General features: G+C 38.3%; 1 protein-coding gene across 21 annotated transcripts; it reads right to left on the reverse strand.

Moving 5' to 3' along the window:
• Positions 1-626: 626 nt before the first annotated feature.
• On the reverse strand, positions 627-18,640 carry tpm1 (tropomyosin 1 (alpha)). 21 transcript variants are annotated; one of them, XM_049474625.1, is made up of 10 exons: positions 18,373-18,635; positions 17,543-17,668; positions 17,226-17,351; positions 10,810-10,943; positions 9,073-9,190; positions 8,814-8,884; positions 7,856-7,931; positions 7,262-7,324; positions 7,078-7,147; positions 627-1,489 (listed from the first exon to the last, which is right to left on the reverse strand). In XM_049474625.1, exons 1-10 carry the CDS (start codon positions 18,484-18,486, stop codon positions 1,407-1,409), a joined length of 981 nt encoding a protein of 326 aa, XP_049330582.1. In that variant the 5' UTR covers positions 18,487-18,635; the 3' UTR covers positions 627-1,406. The 21 variants fall into 21 exon arrangements, with proteins under 21 accessions (XP_049330582.1, XP_007246566.2, XP_007246565.2 ...); XM_049474626.1 differs by lacking the exons at positions 627-1,489; positions 7,856-7,931 and adding exons at positions 4,047-5,784; positions 8,478-8,553 and having other exon boundaries at positions 18,373-18,639; XM_049474627.1 differs by lacking the exon at positions 627-1,489 and adding an exon at positions 4,047-5,784.
• Positions 18,641-25,858: the final 7,218 nt, after the last annotated feature.

A 25,858-nucleotide genomic window follows, 5' to 3' on the forward strand; every position in this document is an offset into this window, starting at 1 on the left:
TTGGTAGCTTTAACTTGTGCATTACATTCACTGGTTAGCACAACACACACTCATTTCATCTCTGTTATAGAGCTGCTGAGTGTGCTGAGTGCTGTGTGTTTTGAATAGTATTAGAGAACAGCTCAAAATACTGATAAGCTTGTACACCACTACAGTTTTGAGCTTGTATTTTAACTTGGTGACATTTATTACTTTATTTGCTTTGTTACACTACAATAAATAATCATTTTCTAAAACTATGTATACTAGCAATGTCTCTTGTGGCTGGCCAAAAGGCTGCACTAAACAGATAAGTACACTCGTGACACATTGTTCAGGTACTAGCAACAAGGCCTCTGCCAGCACATGTACACACAAAGGCCTTAACATAATAAAGGGAGCTGATGGACAGATTAGCGTTTGTTGTTAGGCAGCAACCACTCTGCTGAGACCTGGCTATCAATGCCATAAACCACAGGGTAGGAGATAACACCACTGTGTGAAGCAGGCCTGCATTAGTTGAACACGGACAACTCAGAACAGACATGCTTGTGTTTCATCCTTGAAATGCCTTCACTCAGAGCAAAAACATATCCAACACTCTTCTTCTGAAGATCAGAAAAATGAAGTCCAGACTTTAGAACATCTGAAGTTGTGTGGATTTAAATTTATTAGCTTTGTACATTTTTAATAGGACATACATTTAATACATTTAATCTACATTTAAAATGGCTTAAAACAAACGAGGCACAACCAAATATGATTTAATCATATTTTCAATTCAAAACAAAAGACATTTTGAACCGGAGAGGTTTCAGCGTGGGCAAACAAACACAAAAACCAAAAATGCTTTTGCAAAGATAATGCTGCCTGACATTTTGCACCAAGTAGAAGTTGAGAGAGGAAAAATAGACAGACACTGCTGATGGGTCCCTTTCTGGCCAGGGATATTACTGGCACCTAAGTAGGCTAAAATATACCAAATAAATCTAATTGATAAAGTAAACACTCTATCACATACTATTTAAAAGCTACAATCTGCTAGACCTTTGTCTTCAAAGTAGCACCAGTGTACATATAAGCAACCTAATCCAATGTACACTTTAAAGGAAACTTTGGATTAAAATAAAATAAAGTATATCTTTTCAAACTTGGCTTAAGACTCAACTGTGTCCATGATCACAACTTGCATAAACTGAGGATTAAGTGCAATGTTTGTAAACTCTGTTATTTCTTATGGAAATGACAAAGTCTGTGCATAACCAGAGTAAAATAAACATGTACCAGAATATTAACCTAAAAAAAAAGCGGCAAACTAAATCTTTGTAACAAATGGCACACACTTGTCAGAAAAACAAAAAAACTAAACACAAAAAAAAAGACCACTCAAGTTACAAAATGCAGACATCATTATGTGAACAGGCCTTTCACATATTATTCAACTCCAATAGAGTCTGTTCCAACATCTGGTTCATATCAAGGTTCTCTTCTTTAGCGTGTGACAGTTTATCTGTTAGAACATCAAGCATTAGAAGACATTATTAATACATCTAGTGAACATGTATGACAGAGCATGCAGAGATGCTGTACTTTAAGTACTTAGACTTTCAGTACATACACTCCAGTCAATCAAGCTAACTTTTTACTATATAAATATAAACTTCTTGCTCATCAAACAACTTAAAAGAGAAGTTTACTGAAAGTAGGGAACATTACAAATGAAACCAAAAATTGTACTAAATTTTCCCCCTTTTCCCACAAAATCTGGCTGACTGGTGACCTGATCAGTGTCTAAAATATGCATTTTTATTTGTTGTCTGTATTTTCTAAAGGGCTAATGCAGTATAGGAACAATCAGGGTAATCTATTACTTGCTAGCTGCACTAGTCTTTTAGCTACAGTGCAAAGGTGTAGAAGAAAACATTTCACACCAATCCTGTTCTGAACAATCAGATACTTTTGTGGAAAAGGAGAAAAAAAATTTACATGTTTGATTTTCCAGTGAACTTCTCCTTTAAGGATTATTCCTCTCTAGAAATCTAGGAGCTGGATTCACAAAACGTTAAACAGAATCCTTAAATAATCTCTTTAGATTTAATTTTTTACACAATGTTTAACATAGTCTTTGTGCTGCATTTTACAGCTAAAAAAAACATTTTTGAGGTGGATAGAGAGCAAAATGGAAAACAATTAAAATCAAGAGTACAGTAAACAATGTGTAATGGATTAGAAAAGAAAGGTAAAAACATTCCTTACGTAAACCACGTAACAACTTAAGGAGCATAAAATGTGTTTGACACTTTTGTGAATCCAGCCCTAGAGGAGAAAGTCCCTGACACAGTGACCATGCAAGACAGAGCAGTAATGGTACCTAAAGGCAACAATCTGTCTCTGCTTACTCAAGGCATGCTTAAAACAACTGAGTGCATAAGCAGTACGGTACAGTTTAAGACGTTATTTAGACATTTGTTTGCAAAAAAGTGCTAATAAGATTAATATATTAGATTTGATAGTCCTCTCTGATAGTGTGTATAATATACAATATAAATGTGAGTATTTCACATAATTATAACAGAAACATCACTTTGTTATTAATATAAAACAGAAATTCAAACTAGTTAAGTTAGTCCTCATTCAAGGCCAGTCTAAGGTCATTAGAGAGAAGGCGATTTTTCTCAAGTTGCTGGTAGAGGAGGTCTGTGCAGTCAGGCAGCAGGTTAGGGAAAGAGAAAGACAGACAGTGAGAAAAAGAGATAGAGGAACAGCTGGAGCACAGGAGAAAGAAGAGTTAGTACACATTTGATGGACTGTACCTGGCGAGTAGGAAGAGAACTTTAGAGAATGGAAAATCATAAATATTCCACGGTGGAGAAAAGCCAGGTGATATTTTTGTTTTATTTTTCCCAGTTTAACATGCTTAGAGGAGAAAACTAATGGGGGACATGGGAAGATCAACCTACTCACTTCCAGCAAATGACATTTTACTGCATTGCTGAAGATAATTTGGAGCTTCCTGATCACCCACCTCACATCTGATTTTGTCAGTAACCTTATTAACACGCACTTGGGTTATCACATAATGGGAAAACATTTTTTTTTATGATTCAGGCAATAATATTCTGATTTCTACGTTGCAATTGTCTCACAGAAGCATGTGACGTAAGATGCAGTGTTACCCTTCTACCACTTTTCTCTATATTGCTGTTGTGCTGCATTGCACAGGAGTCCTGGCTTAATCCAATCCAAGAAGTATAAATTAATGGTATTTACACCATCACTTATTAAGTAAATGCACAAATCTGATTGGGATTGGAATACTGGATGCATGCAAAAACATGTACAACACTATTGACATTCAGCATTAAGCGTGAAGAATTCTGCATCCTCTTAATATCATTATTTTCGCAAAATGAAATTCTAGGAGGCTTGGCATACACTAATCAGGTGTAATAGCTGCACTAGAAAAAGCAAAATCCATTCCAAACTGAAAGTATCATCTTAATATTTCCATTTGAGCAGCTGTTTGTCATCATATAAGATCATTTTCCAAGGCTATCTGTGCCAAAACCCTTCCTAGCTGAAGCTGTGGGTAAATATCATTTTGAGGCCTCTTATTCACAATAGTGAACTAACAAAGACTAAAATTCAAACACAATTTGCCTGGAGAAAGAAAACTGATCCTTTTAGGGCTCTTTCATTTGTATTTATTACAGCGAATAATCTATATAACTAAACTATATAACAGACCAACACAGAGGCACCTCATAGCACTTGGTAGAAAGGCTCAATTAACTCAGACATTTGAATGAAAGATAATGAATTTAACTGTATGTAAATTCTGGAAAGCCACTTTGTATGAAGCCACTTCTTCGAAGATACAAACCAGTTAAATAACCTCAACTAGAACTCTATTCCTAACAAATATAAGATTAAACAGTGGTCAGCAAAATAAATAAAATACATGATGTAGCAGGGCATCTCCATTTTATTATACCCACACTGTATATAAAAAGCACGAAAGATGATTTAAAAGAGGAAGGAATAAAAAGGTCAAAAAAGGAAGGAGATGTGTAAATAGAAGGAACGTTTATTTTTACACAGTGCAGAAAGAAATCAAAAGGTACTGTACAAGAAAGGTGAACATAACAAAAATGACTGAGGGGTGGGGGGGGGGGTGTTGGGGGGGAGAGGGGCAAGGAGAGACAGAAGAGAAGAGAAAAGGGCAGAAGGCTGGAGAGAGTAGTAGGATGCCGCTCAGCCGGCAGGAGGCGTCTGGTGGGGGTGTAAAAAGTTTTATCTGTGCAGGGAAAAGGAGCAGAATAGAAGTTGAAGAAGGGCTACTGTTTTGGGCTGAAAGGACGCACACCACACACCAGAGGGTCACTGCAAACCAAGAGCCACAATGCCCAGTGTAGAGGCATTGCCCAGAGGTTAGAATCTCAAGCACACAGTTTAAGGCAAAATCTCAAAAACCAAAATTTCATCTTCTAAAATTATGTTCCATCGAACCTCCATTTGCTGAACTAGACAGAACCTGAGCATCTTACAAATACAAGCTGTTTCCCATATAATGTACTAGCACTACAAGTGCACAATAAGATCTACACATGAGGCATTAGCCACCATACAGACTGGTGGTGTAGGCATTGCAGTGGACTCAGTTCCTTCATGTAGCATCCAATTTGGATTAAGAAAAGCCAATCTATAATTTAATGGCCCATTTAAGCCATGCAATCATGTATATGTCAGTATTTGTAATACTTTGCAAAGGAAACACTGAAATATCACCAGTATACTTCCACCATCTAAAACCGTTCAATAGTGGTAATAAATATGGCTGCACAAATGCCTAGCGATTGCCTAGTAGTCAGAGTGCATAAATTCAATTAAAACAAACCCTCATCACCACATGCAGCTTTAAATTCGGGAGTAACTTGACAAAATGTGCTTTCTGTACAGAACGCCAGTTTAAAGAACAGCTTATATGTACCCTTAATGGCCATGGAGAGGAGCCAAAAACAAAGACGCCTTTGACATCATATCATATTTGGTTAATTGGCAGAGGAGCTATTATAAATCAGACAGGGTACACCAAAGAGGAAACACACAGGAAGTAACCAGGCACAGTTTTCACTGAAACGCTTCCCCTTCAGCACCGCCGTATTTCAGTAAAATGTGTACATGCTGTATGACAGGGTTAACAATGAATTATGATTAAACAGTAGCAGAGTTTGGTGGTTCATGTACTTCATGGATTAGAAAATATTTCTTTTAAGAAAAAGTAACACAGTGGTTACAGAAAACAGTACAAACTGGTAGAAAAAGAAAATGCACTACTATACACTGCTTCCACAAAATCTGGCTTCACTGATGAACTTCTTCAAATCTTTACACTTCCTCCAATGCAGACACACATTTTACTAAGCATAAATTCACAGCCTTTGCCTCCAACTGTGCAAAAGGCATGAACATGCCACAGACTACTATTAACATCTCTAAACTGAACAAGACTTCAACTGAAGGAGGATTACCAGGAGCCAACGATCTTGCCAAGTCACAGAGATAGCAGGACATTTTATAAAAGGAGATTAAAAGGAGTTGGTATATTAAAGTCACAAGGCAGATTGGTGTAGTGATGAGGTGTAGGTAGGGTAGGCGAGAAGCGAACGGATGGGAGGGGTAAGGTGGGCAGGCAGAGGCACAAGCAGACACAGCACACAAATTACATTGAAGTCATGTCGTTGAGAGCGTGGTCCAGCTCTTCGCTGATAGCTTTGTACTTGAGTTTCTGGGCATACAACTCATCTATTTGGGAGGGGTGAGGAGTGAAGGCAAGGAAAGAGGAATGGAGGGGGTGGGGTTGTGTGGAAGAGGGGAGGTGGCAGGAGGTGAAGAACAGGATGAAAGGGTGAAGCATCCAGGCCATCAGCAACAGCAGGACAGGCCCGAGGGAGACAGGTGACAGGACAAAAATGAAACAGAGAGAGAAAAAAAGTGGAGGAGTGGAAAAGCAAAAAAAAAAACATTAGAATATAGAAACAGAAGAATGGAATAACCCAAACCCTAATCCAAAATGAGATAAGGCAAAAGGCAGGCCACATTCTAAAACTGGGATTCTAGTCTGACAGCTAATTAAGCATTAAAAACAATTAAGCTAATTAACACTAGGGATGCATTACATATTTTGTAACAGAATAAGTAAAAAGACTAGTTCATACCAGACTTTGAAAAGCATTCAGGCTGTTTAAACATATGCAATAGTAAAAAAGTGACAAAATTAATGAAAACCTTTTAAAAAATCAGTATTAGATATAGTGCCTTGTTCAATTTTGCCCAATATTTTATTTTTGGTGCATCCCTATTAAATATTTAAACAATCCTGCTCTTTTGTACATTACACAGAGCATGTTAGGCCAAGTTTCTCTAATGCACCATATATACACACACCACACAGCAAACTTCCTTTTCCTTTACAGTTAACTTACGGAATGGCCAATGGTGTCTAACAGAGTCTAGAAAACTAAAGACATTCTTTCACCTACTTTACTAACACACGTCCTTTTCATCCATGACTTCATATCACCAGGGATGATATGACACTCGCCACAGTGCAAACACTCCACTCAGTCAGTGTATCACAATTATGTAAATGACACTGGATGTGTGACTAACTGAATGACTGAGACAAAGAGAGCGAATGAATGCTGCGCCTCAATAATACGTCTATAAAACTCTAATCAGGAAGACGGCCTGTGCATAATCACATTCCAAAATAATGCTCTATTGTTTAGTGCAGGGCCATAAAAACATGATTAAAGTTCAAACTATGACACTATTCAACTTAATTGTTAAATAAGGCATGGGTAAGGTCATCTGAAAGGAGATAAAGGAACTAAAAGAATGTATGAAAAATAGAAAAGAAAGATTCTAAGCATCCGAACTAAAAGAAAAGCAAGAAAAGCAATCGGTTTATGAAGAATGTATCGAAGCTTCACATACAGCATATTTTATAGCATGAATGAGGCCATACCATAAAAAATAATGCTAAAATAAATATATAACTTAGCTCTGCACTGAGCAGGGGGAAAAAAGTCATACCTTCCAGGTCATCAATGGTCTTCTCAAGCTTGGCTACAGATCTCTCAGCAAACTCAGCACGAGTCTCAGCCTTTGGTTAAAGAACACATTTGTAGAATCCTTAGAATGTAATCGCATGTGTCCCAAACACAAACACACACACACCTTAGTGTAAAGTCCTCTAAAGGTCCCTATGAAAACTTACCTCCTTCAGTTTGTCGGTGAGGACCTTGATCTCCTCCTCATATTTGTCTTCCTTCTGTGAGTACTGTGGAGGTAAAACAAGGGCAAACGTCAGCACCCAGACCAGCACACCTGACCACAAATACCAGTGCACAGGCTGTCTGCCACAGCATTTAAAATACATAAAAAAAATCACTACAAAATAAAATAACTAGACAATTTATTGATTATGCTGAAATTAAAGTCACTTTTTCATCAAAAGGGAAAGGGCTTCCTAAACTAGGTGCTGGAGCACAAATGGCTATTTCTGACGTTTGTATGGAAAAGTAGGGTTTCTCAGTTAGCCAGATATCTTAAGCCAAAGCTGAGGACAGCGCAAGAAGAACAGGTCTTTTTCTATTTGACAGACTTGACTTTGGGCTTATCAGACTAAAGTGACAAATCCTGCTTTCAGTCCTTGCTAATCGGGCAAATAACCATTTCCACATTTAGGCTGGTGTGGTAAAGCAGGACCAGGTCTGGAGACTACTAATTTTGTAATGATCGCAGGCTGCTCTGGTTTGGGTCAAAAGGGAAAAATGACATGGGGCCTGGGCCACACAGGCAGAACACCTACCTTCTCAGCCTGGGCCTCCAGAGACTTCAGGGTGTTGGTCACAGTTTTCAACTCTTCCTCAAGCTCAGCGCATTTGCTAGTGTTTTATGTAAAAGGTAGCAGAACAGAGGTAGAATGGAAGAGGAAGGGGAGAAGGCACAGCAAGAAGGAGAGAAAAAGAAGAGAGGAAATTCAGGGTAGATGTAGAGAGGAAGAATAGAAAAAAAAGACAAGGACAAGAGTAAGGAAAAGAGAAAAAAGAAAAAACAAACAAACAAATCCCAAAATGAATAGAAATAAGGGATACTGGTAAAGGGGAGCCCATAGCCCCCCTAAACAAAGCAGGAATGTTCCACAGTAACCAAACCAAAGAGAAAATTTCCAAAGAGGCTCTTCTACATTATTAATTCATGCATGCTGGAAAATATTTTCAGTGTGGAGAATTGAGCTTGCAGCATTCCTGCTAGGTTAGATGGGCCAAACAAATAATAATAATAATAATAAAAAAAAAAAAACACACACCAGAAAAAAAGGTGAAGCAGATAAGACTGGAAGCTGAAGGGGACACTACAGAGCGAGAATGCCTAGCCTGCTGAGGAGGTTAGTTTGTGTAGATCTAATGAAGGATGTTAGTGTGAAGTACCTGTCCTTCTGCTGCTTTTAATGACTTAAACGTTTGGTCCAACCGTTTGATCTCGTCCTGTAATCCATGCACATGTCTGTTAGTGCGTGTGTGCAAACAGCACAAGGCCATTCCGTACAGGGAACACATGCAAGTTAACAGGTGCATGCAAATAAAACAAAAACAAAAAACAGAAAGAAGAGGAAGCATTAGGTAATTGCATTAAAACGGTAGGAAACCTTCAGAGTCACACAACATCAGGAAGTTTATGGCTACAAGGTGCACACATTCGTGTTACAAAGCCAATGTCAGTGAGGTAGTATAGGTCAAGTGTGGAGCAGCAGTGGGGTGGCCCACCTTTCAGACAGCTCAGCACGCTCCTCTGTACGCTCCAGCTCACCCTCAACAATCACCAGCTTACGGGCCACCTGCACAATACATACACATCACAAATGATTGAGCATTTGCACATATGTAACTTATGTACATACATACACAGACAAATGCACAGTGATCACTATTAGCAGAGACCACATGTTGAATTTAAGCAACAGTTCAAAACTGTACACATGATGTGCAATTAGCCACGAAGCAGTTGGTTATTTGAGGAACTCACTTCCTCATATTTGCGATCAGCTTCCTCAGCAATGTGTTTGGCCTCTTTGAGCTGGATCTCTTGCAGCTCCATCTTCTCCTCATCCTTCAGTGCCCTGTTCTCAATGACCTTCATGCCTCTGTAGAGGGAAAAATAGGATTAAAAACATGAGGATAAGCAGATAGACAGGGAGAGAGATCCACATATACTCTAATCTACATAGACAATACCACTCAGCCTGCATTAGTTATTTATGCTCTTAAAATTGATTTTGGTGTGATTTTCTTGATGCATTTCAAATTCAATGGTCTGTACTAGCAATGTGGTGTACTTTACAAACAACCATATAGGTTTTATGTGTTCCAGTGTGTTCTTCACCCTCTACTTCGAGTGTGCTTCAATCCCACTGTAGTATAACACATGTACACATTAAACACATGTATAACACTTATCTAGTGCAAAATACCTATGTTACTCAACTACTCAAGACAGTATAAACTGTAATGAAGTCTAATGAAAGAATTGTGTTCCAGACTGGATATTTTATAAGTTACTAGTTGGTGCTGGATGTTTGCATGAGTCACACAGCGTAATTATTTCCTTGACCAATTAGCAGTCTGCAAAGTTTACACATCACATATTAGTCCCTACTCGCAAGCAGGTACTAAAATAAAAATATATAAAACCAGGTATCAAATTTGCCTAATGTAAAATTGAAAAAAGCAGAATATAGTCAAGGCAAACCCTGTAGGTACTGTGCAGTGGAATCGATAAGTCATTAGGGCTAACTATGCGGATCTCCCCGTTCATTTAATGTTTTTGCTCTACAATTGGTAGGGGAGATGAGACAATGTTATTGCTTATTGTTTTCCGGTAAAGACACCACACAACCTGTACTCAAATGTATTGCTTGCATATTGCATATATTTCCACTTCTGATCTTAGCCACTTATGACTGGGCTGTGAAGCTGGAAAATGTAAACAAACGGAAGAAAAACCATGATGTATTAGCAGTTGAAGGCTGGTCTCGAGACAGAGTGGCTGTGTACTATAGAGCGGGGCCTGGCTGCACAGAAGAGCTGTGTGTGAGTCAAACAAAGAAAGGGAAACACAGCCTTGTGCCCCTGTGAATCGCTGTTTATTCAAATCTGTGGTGCCACTACAGAAACAGCTCACGCCTGTTGTTTAGGCCAGCGAATGGCATTACCACAGCCGTGACTTACAGATTTAAGCTGTAATGCCCTTGAGCTTGTGTATTAGACAGTAGAAGCTAGTTCAAGTGATCCAGCTATGATTCAGTCAATTTTACTTTAAATAAAGATTAACAAAGATCTTTTGTGACAACATATTTGTTGATTGATAAAGTCTTGCTGGCTAATTAATAGTCAGTAAAAATCTATCTACATTGCACTAACAAGTACTCTTTTAACAAGGCACCAGCTGTGCTGTGCAGGCTAGGAAGTGGAGGCATGTTGTCACCTCTATAGAAGCACAACAGCAGTCTGTACACACTAACCACAGTGAGCGAGAGTGGGAGAAAGAGGGGGAGGGGTATATACAAAATGCGATAGATCTGTTTTACTTTACTTCCACAGTCTCTCATGGCCCACAGCACTTTCTAGCTTGCTAATTGGGCTTGGATTGTTCAATACCAAAAGTATTTCAACACCACTAATCAATTTAATTTATGGAGCAAATACAGCACAAACTGTAGGCTGGTATTCAACTTTAAAACTTACCAAATTACTTTACACTCACCTCTCACTCTCATCAGCAGCCTTCTCAGCCTCCTCCAGCTTCTGAAGGGCAGTGGCCAAACGCTCCTGAGCACGATCCAACTCCTCCTCAACCAGCTGGATACGTCTGTTAAGAGAGGCTACATCACCCTCAGCCTAGGTGAAAGCAGCAGAAGAACCTCAGTGAAATTGGGAGAACATGACAGGCAAAAAGGTACCACCAGCCACCCCTCCAAAACATACACAAAGAAAATGTGCATCAATAACGCTACTTGTGATTATCAGTAAACATAAGGAACTTGAAACTTGAGGAACCTGTGCTGAGTTTTGATGACTGTGCATTCTTGAACGGGCTAATTCTGCCCATTAAGGCCTACTGAGACCCATAGACTCCATCACACTGTGTCTACTGGAAATAGTGTCAATAATCTAAGGATGCACTGATATGGGAATTCCAGGATAATGGTGGTATACAATATGTAGAATTAGGGTCTAAAGGTTCAATTAACAAAAATGTATTGAACATAAAACTGCTGCAAGGCAAAACATGTACTTTCAAAACATCAACTTTAAAAGAGAAAAGAAAACCCCCACTTCATTTTCAGTGTTAAAATTAATTACAAGTTTTATTAAAAGTCTGCCTATTTATGATGTAATAGGCAGAATATAAAGTTTTTTTGTGAGATGGTGGTGAAATTTGAATGTAGGTGGCGGTGCCCAGCATTTCAAAGACGGCAGTTTTTGAGTACGAAAAATAAAATCACAAGGTAACAGTTTAAAAATATTGGTCAAATCTTAACATCTGTCTAAACTCATTATATTCTAAAATGTGTTTGTTGAACTGATACAATTCTGATATCCTTGTCCATTTCTAATTGTATTCTTTAGGACTGTAGAACACAATTATATAGTTTCCCATAGCTGTATTAAACGTCAATCTAAGAATAAATATAACTTTTTCTAAATAGTAAAACACCCTTGGCATTGCAGACTAAGCATAACTGATATCCACACTGTAACACACGTTCATACACTGTCTGATTACAAATGGCATGTGGGCGGATACTACACAGCTGACTTGTGTAACAGACCACAACCCCTAAGAACACTAAACCAGTGGAGATTGCTCTCACTTGAGGGAATTACGTAAGAGCAAAGTGCATCAATGAAGCTATAAGCAACTGGCAAATGCAAGCATAGACGTTCACTGCATGTCTACTTCTGGTTTCATGTCTGAAAGAGCCTCAGGTCTTCATATACTGTAAACAACACAACACACAGCTTTCCCATAGACCCTATCACAGCTAAGAAAGCCTGAAATTGTTTCCTGTCTGTGACTGTGTCAGCAGCAGCAGCAATGAGGGCTAAGGTGGGTCCCTACACTGCATTTTTGTTGATACTACATGCATCAACACAACGTGCCCTTATAAGGCAATATGGGTGCAAATCGAGGGACTTCCACACTGAGCTCTAGCTAACTGCTTCACTATGCTTTCTCTTTTCTTTTAACAGTGATGCTATTAAATTCTCACAGCTTTCTCAAGTTAATATAATCTATTTGAAATCTTATTACAATGGCAAACACAGAACACATAAGAATCCTAATCTTCCTTTTTCATTTTTAAGTGTAGACCAGTCAGATAATGTGATGATGTTTATTGGCCAGTTACTTGTTTCACTTTCAAAAGCAAGGCAAGACTTGTGCACTTATATTTTTTCTGTTTTAACACCTGCCATGTTTCTCTGAAGCAACACAACACTTTTTGGTAATTATATTTCACATTTGTGCCATTAAACAGATGGTTCTGTCCAATAAATAAGGTATAGATGTGTGTTTCACATTTAATATGTGGGTGGAGTCATCATCCAAAGCCACATAGAATGCAATGCCAGCAAATTGGTAACATAAGGATCCTTTTTTTGTTTACTTTTTAAAAGTTTAATTTAAAATACTTGACTGTGTAAATACGTATAATTTATTATGTAATGCAACATATACATATAATTTGTTATTTAATGCAATATTATGCAGTCAGACCACGTTGTTAAGGGAATAATGTTTAAACTATGTTTGCTGGCTTAAAAGACAGCTTTAGCATTAATATTTTGTTTTTATTTACTCACTAAAGTGTAAAGTAGTTTTTTTTTTTTTTTTTTGCTGGCTCAGAGCATCATTATGCAGTCAGACTACTTCTGTTAGGGGAATAATGCTAAAGCTGTGTTTTTTTTCCTTCAACAAATAATTGAAGGAAATTAGGAGGTGATTAAAACAATAAATACAGAAAAAAAATTCAACACAGAGAATGGCCTACAGCAGCTCTATACCACACAGCCATATGTTACTGAAGGTTAGCAAGTGCCCGCGTCCAGCATCCTTCTGTAACAAGCGGTTTCCTAATGAGCTCGTAATCTGGAGAAGTGTGGAAATTACAATCAACGGCCATGATGGCTTTAACAGGCTGAGTTGGGTAAGAAACGGCCGGAGCGCACATCAGCAGTGTGTGTGTGTGAGAGAGAGAGAGAGAGAGAAATCCCGCTATGTTAGTTAGTATAGCGCGGCACATCCATCACTCACTGTCCTCCTCCCTCTGCCTCACTGATGATGCATCACTTTAAAACGCTCCGCTGTAGAAAAGCTTATTATTTCCAGCAGCACTGAACCCTGATCCCTATATGGCGGAGGAGAAAACGCTGATTTTACCTCTCTCTCTCTGTTTTAAAAGCTCTTACTGTTTCTCTGTATTTCTTCTCCGCCTGCAGTTCCGCCTGCAGTTTCTGCACTCTCTCTTCAGCACTGTCCGCCTGATCCTGCAGCAGCTTGATTTTCCGTTTCACCGCTTCCAACGATGTTAATCCCGCCATGCTTACAGATAAACAGCGGCTAAAGCGCGCCGATTTACAGCCTCGAGGTGAGGAAACGCGCAGAGAAAGAGAAACCAGAGCGCAGAAACGCCCTGCTCAGAAAGCTCCCTCTCTCTTCACTGCTGCTGCTGCTGCTGCTGCTGGCCTCAAAACACGCAGCGGCGCCTCCAGCCCACACCGGAAGTCCCCATGCTGTCGCGGCCAAGCCCCGAGCGTGACGTCACCGACCTGTCAGACTCATGGGTGGTGTTACAGCAAGTGATGACGTTTGATAATAACATATGAAAATAATAATAATAATAATAATAATAATAATAATAATAATGATGATGACACGGGTCTTCAGGGGCTGGGTTCCTACAGAGCCCCTAAGGTGACATCATGTTAAAAATAAATAAATTCTTGGCCATGACTTAATTAAGGCGTGGGAATGAGATCTTAAGGCGTGGCCACCACTTATTAAGACGTGTGATGAGAAGCTAATGCGTGGAAACCAGGTAATTAAGGCATAGGCCCAAGATCCTAATGCAAAGAAACGAGATAATTAAAGCGTGGGAATGAGATCATTAAAAAAACGACTTAATTATCTCATATCCATGCATAAAGGATTTCGTCCCTATGCCTTAATTATCTCGCTCCCATGCATTAGCTTCTCATCCCACGCCTTAACAAGTCGTAGCCACGTAGCATACTGTCTGCGCCTGAGCCCATCAGCTTTTAATATGAGAATTAAGTGTATTTTACTTAGAATTATGCCATGTCTCACGGCAAGATACTCTAAAATATCACCATAATTTATTCAGAGATTAAAATGAAAATAAACCAGTTCACTCTCCATTTTCTTACAAAATATTATCCTTGGATTGGAGCTTTGATGTAATATTCAGTTGTGGCCACACATTAGGATCTCGTTCCCACCCCATATTAAGTCATGGCACCTCCTTAGAATCTAATTCCCATGCCTCAATAAGTCGTGACTACGCATCATTTTGTTTTAACATGTCACCTTAGGGGCTCTGAAGAGGCTTTCTGTACCTGAGCTATTATTAATTTTTTTAAAAAGCTAGTACAATATTTTATTCATTTTGACTGATGTTCAAGTGACCCCCTTAGAAGTCCTATAGGGACCCCATGCTTTGCACATGCCCCCCATCTCCACCCCTCCAATGTAACGCATCTTTTAAAGCACACACACGGACCTTGCAAAGAAGCTACATAGTAACGCATACTATGAGACTTGGCTGTGTTCCAAATTGTACACACCACAAGATAGTATACATAATACACCAGTGAAAGGCAACTAAACCCCCTTTGAGGGCACTGCATAGGTGGAAATGACCACAGTAAAAGCGTTTTTTAAAAGTTAGGAAAGATTTTAAAAAAATTAAGCATGACTGGCATGTTTCACTACTTTAAAGGAAAATATTTTAGCTATTAATGAAAAAATGTGGTTTAGTGCCCCTTTAAAAGGGAGGGATGAATGTTTCTCAAAGGTTCTTTAGTAATTAGGCTGGTGTGGTTATGTTGACATGTGTTTCTTAACCCTAGTCCTTTAACCAGGTTCACTGCCTGCCACATACAATACACATTATAAATCAGCTAATACGTTAGATTGCTCTGTTGCTCTAACAAGATTGCTCTATTAAAAAGCATTTTTACTATCCTTAGTCCTGGAGGAATCATGCCTTCATGTTTTAGTGGTTTCCCTGCTAAAACACACCACCTGCAATTCTTAAAAGACTAATTAGTGAGTTTAACATGTATGTTGGGGGACAAGGAAAGCTCTAAAATGTACAGGGCAGGGTGTCTCCAGGAACAAGAATCTTGGTCCTGGCATACCTCCGGCCAAGCCCATTTTAGTGCTTTTCCTGCTTAAACTCACCAACTTTAACTTGATAATAAGCTGATTCGTTGGACCAGGTGTGTTAAAAGCAGGGAAAACTCAAAAAGGTGCAGGGCAGTGGGCCTCCAGAACCAGGATTAAAAATAAAAAATAACCTGCTGTGTTAGGAGTGTTTACTACTGAATGTATTGCAAATAGGGTTGGATTTTAGTCCAAGTATTTATGCGTTCCAATGCTTGGAGACCGCGACTCTAAACCTACCCAAAGGTTACTGTACCACTTCCACGACTTTGTACACAACTGATAATCATTCACTCATCATGTTTTATTTCGGAGCGCTTGAACTGCATCTGTGACTGAAGAAAATGTGAGGAATGCTGGATGTGGAGGAGACGGAGCATTCCTTTGGTATTATAAATGAACAAACAGCGCACTCTGCTGGCACATTTTAGAAATGACGACAGAATTGTTCAGCACACCAGGATTTTCGAATTAGGACAAAAGTACGAATTACACTTGTGTAAAGGTGTTCATACAGATGATATAACAAAATCTTTAATTTAAATTATTTATCTGCTATTGAAAAAGATTAGCACAATTCTCATATTGGACCGGGAGGGGGCGCACTGAGCATCTCATTCCTAACACAGTGGTGGGAACGAGGGAAATATATTACCGTAGCTATAATAAATTAACTATACTTGAAACTAGGCATTATTATTTTAGAATATATGGTATCTTTTCATTAGTACGTTTAAAGTAGATTATTAATTCAAACTAGAATATGATGACCCTGTGTGTGTTTATCTGATACTGGCTTTGTAATGTCATAGACTACAGAATTAGGAAAATGTATCCCAATGAAACAAAAGCATCAATGTAACCACTTAAATTAGCAACAAGTGAGTTATTTTGTACTAATCATATATTTTAGATATTTTACAAAAGAGAAAAAGACTGACTGTAAAAAAAAAAACTCAATACAATAAATACATATTTTGGATGAATTTAAAATATATCTTTCACTACTAAACACTATTAAGCTGTATAATCATGTTTTATAGTGTTTGACTATAAGACTGAAGAAACAAAAGGTTGAAAAAGATCATGAAATCATGCGAGACTTCAGTCATGATCTCAAGGGGCACAGCCCAAGGAGGAGAGCTGTGTCTTGACCATATAAAGCACTAGGCTAAATTTAACAGGCCGGCTGTTCTCCAGTACTGTCTTCTACTAGCCTTGGGCACACGTCCTGCAAATTCCAGCACCACTTAAGTGTAGCATTTTCTTTCAAGGACATTTGTTCATGCGCGACCATAATTTAGTATATGCCTGGATAGAAATATCTAGCTGGTTGGTATTCTCTGTCTCTGAATCGCCTCTCTATGGGTGACCATCCTTAAGATGCTGATAACATAATGGGCCTCTAAAAACTCCTTATGAGCTCCTTATGTTCACTGATAAATGATACAGTCATTGTGTGAAGAATGTGACATCCGTCAGTGGTGTACAAACATAACAAACACACACCTGAGTGAAAGGACACACTGTCGGTGTTGTATATGAATATCAAATTCATAGGTTTAACCAGTCTTCCAATTTGTGGAGACCTTTTTTATAGTAAACACAACAGCTGTCATTTCGCTAAGGTCTGTTGAGAAAGAAAGGATAAGGGTGTGCTAGTGAGAGAAAGCAGTGGGCAGCCTGTGAACGCTTGGCCTCCATATACTTACGTCTGTGGCTTTCTTCTCAGCCAGCTCCAGCTTCTCCTGCGCGTCTTTAAGAGCCTCAGAATACTTGTCCAACTCATCCTCTGTGGCCTTCAGTTTCTTCTGCAGAGCTACCAAGTCATCCTCGAGCTGAGCGTGGGTTTATCGAGTTGGGTGGTTCGTTTATTTGTTTATTCGTGGGTTTTTTTTTCCACAGCGGTGAATAATAGCAGGAAAGCGCAGTGCGTGACAGGGCGCAAGGAGAAAGACACATACAAACACAGACACAGAGAGAAAGATGGAGAAGTTAGGAGAGACTTGGAAGTTGACACACGAAATACCTTGGTGGCGACCTCCTCGGCGGTCAGCAGCTTTTCCTCGGCCTTTTGGAACTCCTCAAACACTTTATCGCGCTCATCCTCGGTTATGCGCAATTTCTTTTCCAATTCTCTTAACTCATCGTCCAGCTACACATGCATGCAGATGACAGTTTTTATTATTTCACGGTATTCACAAGTACTAAAAAACACATATAGGGGCAATTCCCTGGACAGGGATTAAATTGCGTAGTCATGAACATTTTCCTTTTAAAGGACAATCTACATTGATCCTACAACTACCTCTCAACTATCCTATAAAGGTGACTGAGATAGCCTAGCAGTAGAATAAGCTATGGCATTGTTTCACAGACAGGGATTAAGTAGCCTAGTCATAAACAATATTTTTCTTTTAATGTAAAAATGCAAAAACTCCATTTAAAAAATATTGAGCTTAATGTCTGTAGAACTTTGCCATATTATTCAACTACTAGGCTACAATAGGCGATTTCAGTCGTCTGTATAATAGTCCTCATTGTCTATTATCTCTATATTAACATATATATAAAATAAACAGCGCCAACGGATCAGGCTTATCAACTTATAACTATAACTAGAGCATCTTATCTAGATGATGCTAACCCAAGTTAGTGAAGCAGATCCCATTCACTCACGTCAGTTAATCATCATGCATAGCGTACTATCTTCCATTCCTTCATCTTCTGCCCCTATAACATCCACTCAAATCCACTCAGACAGGGTAATCCGTCAAGCAGCCGGCCTATTGATAAAAGGCACCCCACAGATTTCTTTTTTTTTTCGCTGTATGGATAACTGAGAAATAAATCCCCGACCTGTTTGCTCCTGTCCTCCGCTGCCTTCTTATCTCCCTCAGCTTGCTCAGCTCTGTCCAAGGCGTTCTCCTTGTCGAGCTTGAGCATCTGCATCTTCTTCTTGATGGCATCCATGGCTGCTTATTTTGGTTTGGCTGCACAAAGGTTCCAGAAAATTAAAAAATAACTTGGTGTGTACGGAGGAGTGCTGACGGCCGGTGCTGAGCTCGGAGCGTGTGGGCCGAACTGAACGCTGAGGTGGAGTGCAAGCGGTCCTCCCCGTCTGCCCTGTCAAATATGTACTTTGACAAGGGGGGGCCGCCGAATTCCTCACGACATTCAATACTTTTTTGGAAGCGGCCTCTGCGGGCTCCTGCTACGAGCCCCGGCTCTTTTTTTTAAGAATCTGAGTGGCGATTCGCTGCCGCGAGACATTTGACCGTTCATATGACTATATATGGGTTGTGATGGGAAAGTAGAAGAAGCAGGACAAAGCCCTGAACACTGAACACACTCCTGTTTCTAAAGCTAAAAACTTTTAGAAAGCAAAACGAGAGAAAAATGGTAAAAAAACAAGTAAGAACGTTTACTTTTTTATGAATATTTTCTGTCATAAAAATGTCTGTAACCAAGAGAAAAAGAGAAACAATAGCATTAGAAATAAAGATGGTATATTTCTTTAAGGAGATTTTTTGTAGAAAACGCTGGTAAAAAGAGAAATTACCCACAAAACTAAATTTTTTGAAATGTTTTCCATAAAAAAGGCTACTTACAGAGAGAAAAGAGAAGACATTGTTTTCCATTGAAAAAAATGCAAATAACCAAGAGAAAAAGAAAGAAAACAAAGAATAATTTTTCCCTTTTTAAGGAGATTTTCATTAAAAACACCCACAACCAAAGTAAGTCCTCACACAGAAACTAGCCTTAGCTAACCTAGCTTTAGCCAACTAACTAGCTAATAGCTAATCTGTGGTGACAGCCCATACATTGTATTTATTCTCTAAAAAAATACAATTAACATTACCAACCTGACATTTCTATAAACCTAACTTTTTGAATATTTGTCACTTTAAGCTTTATCCGGACAGGATTAGTTTCTCAGGGGGACGTCTGTGAAAAATATTTCACACTTCTACTCTGGCTAGCCACCAATTAATTTCAGGTTTAATATTTTGTATATGAGGTCAGATGTAAAAAAATTATGTCAGGAAAGCATCTAATGCTGTTATGTGCCTGTAGGGTCTTGCATTTGCTTCAAATAAAAACAGGAGAACCAGTGAGTTTTTTGGCTTTCTCAGTCACATGATATCTTGTTCAGTAGCTCCTCCATTTCCACTTGCTGTTGTGTTTATATGGACCTCTGTGGAAACGCGTGCCCAAAGTGTAATTACGGTGCGTGGCAGTGGACAAATAGCTATTTTAGTAAATGTGATTAAAAACCCATAGGACCCAGCATAAAAGAGATAATTACCCTAGGGCCCCCTGAGAAACTAATCCCGTCTGGATAGAGCTTTAGCTAACCTAGCTTTAGCCAGCTAACTAGCTATTAGCTAATCTGTAGTGAGAGCCCAGACTGTATTTGGTCTACAAAATAATTACAATTAACATTAACTATCTGACATTTCTGTGAAGCCAACTTTTAGAATATTTGTCACTAAATGTATTTTGAATTATCATTCAGCAACACTTAGTTTTTCTGATCTGAACAGCAGGCTAAGAGGCTGTGTCCATTATGTGCACCCACCTCCAGGGAAGTGTTGGGTTAGCAGGGGGCCGACAGCTCTGACAGTGATAAGGGGAAGCTGGTGACAGAGTAGCATTTGAGGCTCTTGTTCCAGTCTTCATAACTACACAGGACCTGTTTTTCACACTGATATCACCTAAGCTTGTGATAACCCTTAAGCACTCACATGCTTTGTCTGTGAAGTCTTACAGCCAAGGCTGAGGTGAAGAGTTTTTTGATAGGTTTTTACAGTTTGATTACACAGAGCGATGTTAAGCCTAGGGGAATGCATCTGTAAGCTTATTATGTTTCTCTATTGCTCTTCTGAAACACCTCAGTAAAGCTTTCTTTATTTCAGCCTTCTGAAACAAATCCCACAGAGGTGTTTGTTGTCCTTCTCTCCCCCTGTCATCTTTAAGAATACGATGCAGGGTATTTTTAGGGTTGACTTCTCCTTCAGACACCTGCTGCAGTCTGTAAATTTCCTTCAAGACACAGAGCCAAATGGCTAAGGTCATTCATAGTGAGACAATCACCTAAAATAATCCCAAGCTTAAGCATTAAATATGTCTTTTAGATGCAGGATTAAATTGCAGTCTTAAATGTTATTTTATCACAGATCAGAGCAACAGGTCTGATCCCAAATTTTGTTGTTTGGGGTGGGCAGCTCAAGGTCCTGAGGTCAACAATACAGAAAAGTTGTTTTTTGATCCTGTTTGCTTAATACATCTTATCAGTTAACTCTCAGGTCTTGTAAGACAGATCAGGTGTTGGTAGAAGGGTAACATTTATACATAAACTCACCCAGAACTGTCATATACAATACAAATGTTTACATTGTAATCATTACCAATGTTGAGATCAGTTTTAAAACCTAGCTTAAATATAATACTAATTAATAATTAAAGATTTATTAATAAAAAAACACATTTTGTTGGTGTAGCTGAACTTTTGATTCGTTTTATTAACCAGTTTTACAGTCCCAAGATTTTTTAAAGTGAAGAATGGTGCAGTGCAGGTGTACATGTTCCCATAGCAGGAGAACACAAGTATTGCAGTTGAACTAGGAACAAGGAAAAGAGGTTTTCACAAACTGAGAAAAAAACACAAACGAAAACCTTCCACTTAAAGTGACTTTTCTATCATGTTGCACAAAGAACCCTATTTGGCACCTATTTGCAATACTTTATTTTTTCAGAAATGTTCTTTAAACAACATTTTAATAGCATTATTACGTTTACACTATTTTGCCTACTCTCTAAGCAAAAGGATTCTGCAAAGCCTTAAACCAGTCAAAGAAATATTTAAGCATCCACATGGGTGTTTGGCATGCCATGGTTTTATAGCTCTAGAAGGTTCTCTGTAGAAGAGTAATACTCTTGTCCTGGTTGGCACACTAGCTGCACGTATTTAATTCCTGCAGGTCATTTGATGAAACTTTATCATTCACTGGGTTTAATATTACATTCTCTTGATTTAGTTTAATAGGCTGTAGCTGGCATTCACTGATCATAAACATAAACATGCAACTGGGTATCATGTGTTGAATCTTTTTTAAAACCTTCATTATGACCAGAGGGTAATCTTGGACTGCACATTTTTCTTTATTTCATGTCAAAAACATAAAAATGGAGCTGAATGAGTCTCCTGTGTAGTGTCTGAAGTCTAGTTAATATCCTGTCACTGAAGTGAATTGATTATTTTCATGTATGTTACCAGTAAAAACAAAAAAGTGTGTCAAACAAACAAGAACATGTTATTTCTCAAAGTCCCACCTTTTGCTTTCATGACAGATTTGGACCCTTTTGGCATTATATCAGTCAGCTTCACGAGGTAGTCACCTAGAAGTTTTTTCCAAAAGTCAGGAGTTCTCAGCAGTGCTGAGCACTTGCTGGCTGCTTTTCTTTCACTCTGCGGTCCAACTCGTCTTGAACCATCTCAAATGAGTTTAGATTGTGTTACTGTGGAGGCCAAACACTTTGTGTTTACTATATAATTCCATATGTGTTCCTTTACAGTTTTAAAAATAATACAAAATAAATAGAATGCATTAAATTAGAAGATGGGTCCAAACTTCTGACTGGAACTCTATGTCAGTGAGAGAGAGTTAAATGTTCTTTCTTACAGCCCTAGACAGAGAATAATGTCTAATAGTGCAAGGTTAAAACTTATTGTGAGTGAGATATTATGTTTAAGGGAATTTAGAGGGCACCAATGCAAAATAATAACAGACTGTTTTGATCTTCCATGTATATGTCTCTTTTAACACACGTTTAGTTTGAAGGTTAGGAGTTCACATAATGTCCATTGAACTTTTCAACTTTCAACATCTTGTGAAAGTATTACTTTCACATGAAGATTGTTTTCTTAAATTGCCCCCACACTGGGGCCCCTAATGTCTGCCTGGACATGGTTAAGGCCTGACGTGACAGACATAACATAACACCATGTTTTAGACTTGGAGTGAACACTGACATAAAAGATTAACATTTAAATTTAGGATACAAAAAGTGTAAAAAGTATGTGAGTGTGTGTCCTGCTGTATGCATTACTACACAGTACATGCTGAAATGTACTTGCTCTCCTGAGCTTCAACACTCCTATATGACTGCTCGGTAGAAGAAAAATGAGGTTTATGTTGGCATGCTGGATTCACAGTGGTATTCTGGAAGTGAAAACAAGACCCTTTGTAAAGTATCTGTGGGGTAAATGCTTCCACTTACTGCACTGAGGAGAAAAGAATATAGCTGGAAGCTAAACGACCGGCTTTGGTGTCAGCTGTGATCACATACTGGCAAGACAGATGGAAAATATTAAAGAAACATACAAACAGTCCCATTCTATCACATGTCTGTGACTTGTAAAAAGGATTTAATATAAAAATGTTTTAAAGATACCTTAATATTAAAGGTAATCTCTTGTTATTTTGCAAAATAAGTAATATTAATAAGAATGGTAATTGGATCTAAAGATGGTTTATGTGGTTATCTTCAGTGACTGCTGAAGACTGCCCACACTTTTATAAGTTGTGATGCAGAATCCTGTGAGTAAGATTAAACACAGGTCAGAGTGTGAATGTTATTTTATCTGAGTTGACCGAGGCTTAATACTGCTTTCCAGACAGATGGAAAGTTCCATTTATGAAGTTGTGCAGGCGTTTAACATTGCTTGATTCACAGGGTCATGTGCATACCAAGAAAATTTCTTATACGGCATTACCACCCACATGGACAGTGCAATGACTAGTGATTGAGTCTGTGCATATCTGGAAATTAGTATAGCGTTTTTTTTTTTTTTTTAGGTTCCATGGCACATGACAAAAGTGGGACATGATACTAGTTTCTGTTGCATGACATTTTGATATGCCTATATATATTAAGCAAAAACTTTAACTTGTTATTTAAATTCTGTATCACACAGCATTCCAAACAATGTTAAATTTTAAATCAGCGTTTACCGATTTGTGGATATTTACTCTTAATTGAGCTGTTTCCCACAAAATGAATAAGCCTAGCTTTGGACCACACAGCATTTTGAATGGAGATTTTCCACTCAAGGAAACTGACCCATAATGTTTAAACCTTATGAAAGTCGTGGGCAATATTACACATACACAAATTATAATATTTGGTAATGTTTAGTACAATAGCGACAATTCCTAGCCAACGGAAGTCTGTAACATATACATATCACCAGGTCCCGAGGATCATCCTCTCTCGTGATGTTTTTCTAGGTCTGTAATGCTCTTCTTTTCTTTTTCCGCTAGTTTTGATTCTTTTATTGCCTCCAGTCTTGTCTTCAGTAAGTAAAAAACATTCTCAGTGGGGTTTCGATAATATGAACCATCTGACTGACTTGGTAAGTCAAGAACATTTATATTGATTTATGCCTCAAAATCCCCATAGTTGTTTAGCAATATGTTTCATGTCATTGTCCTCTTTTAAATGGTGGCACTGAGTTGGTTGGGTCTGTGAAGTTAAAATATGTTTTTACACTTTAGATTTCATCCCGCAGTAACATTTTCTGAGTGACATTTATTTACGCATAGCTTGAGTCATTGGGCGGGGTTAGTGTTTATTAGTGTGCTGATCTTGTCAAGGCCTGCTTCATTTGAGGCACTTCCGGTGATGGCTGTTTGTAAAGTATGTTTATCTGAGACTGATGCCCTTGGGACACCCTCTGATGAACTCTCCCTGTCTCTCTTAGACAAGAGAGGAAGTGCATTCCCTGCAGAACACAACAGAAAACTGATGGAAACTCCCCCACGTTTACTCTGTTTACTCCTAAAATAAGATATTTTTTTAAGTAATCAAAAATGTCTTTAGGAGGATTTAGACTGTAAATTCTTATTCTAGTGATTATTATAGCACATAGGTGTATGAAGTGCTACAAGTGGGCCTGTATGTAGCCACTGGTACTTTTATTGTCCAGAGTTTTGTGAGAGTAAACATGTCAGCAGAGCCAATTAGAATCTACAGCTCTGAAAAAACTTAAGAGATCACTTCAGTTTTTGAATCAGTTTCTCTGTTTTTGCTATTTACAGGTATATGTTTGAGTAAAATGAACATTGTTGTTTAATTCTATAAACTACGGACAACATTTCTCAACATTTTTTGTAATTTAGAGCATTTATTTGCAGAAAATGAGAAATGGCAAAAATAACAAAAAAAAAAAATGCAGAGCTTTCAGACCTCAAATAATGTAAAGAAAACAAGATCATATTTATAGTTTTGAGTTCAGATATCAAGATTTGGTGGAATAACCCTGGGTTTTAATCACAGTTTTCATGCATCTTGGCATCCACCAGTCTATGCCACTCCTGGTGCAAAAATTCAAGCAGTTCAGCTTGGTTTGATGGCTTGTGATCATCCATCTTCCTCTTAATTATATTTCAGAGGTTTTCAATTTGGTCAAATCAAAGAAACTCATCATTTTAAGGCAGAACCAATCAGAATCTTCATTTTGGGCAGGGGCGGGACCAGCTAGAGTTGTGATTCAGATATAGAACTGTTACAGCTCATTAATCCGGGAAATGTTGTTGATGTGAATCATGAAGTAATATAAATACACTTGTTCACTGGTGTCCCACAGTATATATATGTTACTAAATGTGAGTGTCAGTGTAAAAATAAATGGTGTTGCAGTACTTAAAGCACTGCTTGTATATTTAGTTATGTTTAGAAATTGTACATTTTATACAGTCTTATACATATTGTATATATGTAACATATATATTCACTTCAACAGTTCAAAACCTTTGTCTGTCTGTAAGTAGGGTTCATATAATAACATATAAGAACCCAATAAAGCCAAATATAGTAAGTAGAGATGGATGATTATAAAACAAAGCCCTGATGATTCCATGGCATCTAAATAATGTGGAAGTAAAATGATAGGTTCATCTTAGAGTTGGCAGCTGTACAATTAAGGCATCTATGGCCCAATTAAAACTTCCTCAAAGTCCTCTGATTATACATTAACGTCAGAAGGTAATGGATAGGTCTACTAAAGTGATCGTTCCACAGCAGAGCCAACAGGAGAAGATATGATTGCAGTTAAGAGAAATTAGCAAGCTCTGTTTGGGCATTCTACACAACATATCTAACTAAACCAAGGTCGGTCAGAAGACACAGGTGCTATTTTTATTTTTAACCAGGAATGCATTTTCCTTGTGAACATGGAGAAAGTCTGACCTCTAAGTTAACCTCCTTAACCCCAGTTACATCCCCCAACCTCATATATAACTATCACCATCACTCAACATCCATCTGAACCTTGTGCAGA

The sequence above is a fragment of the Astyanax mexicanus genome, chromosome 2 (assembly GCF_023375975.1).
Source record: "Astyanax mexicanus isolate ESR-SI-001 chromosome 2, AstMex3_surface, whole genome shotgun sequence".
Taxonomy (NCBI): Eukaryota; Metazoa; Chordata; class Actinopteri; order Characiformes; family Acestrorhamphidae; genus Astyanax; species Astyanax mexicanus.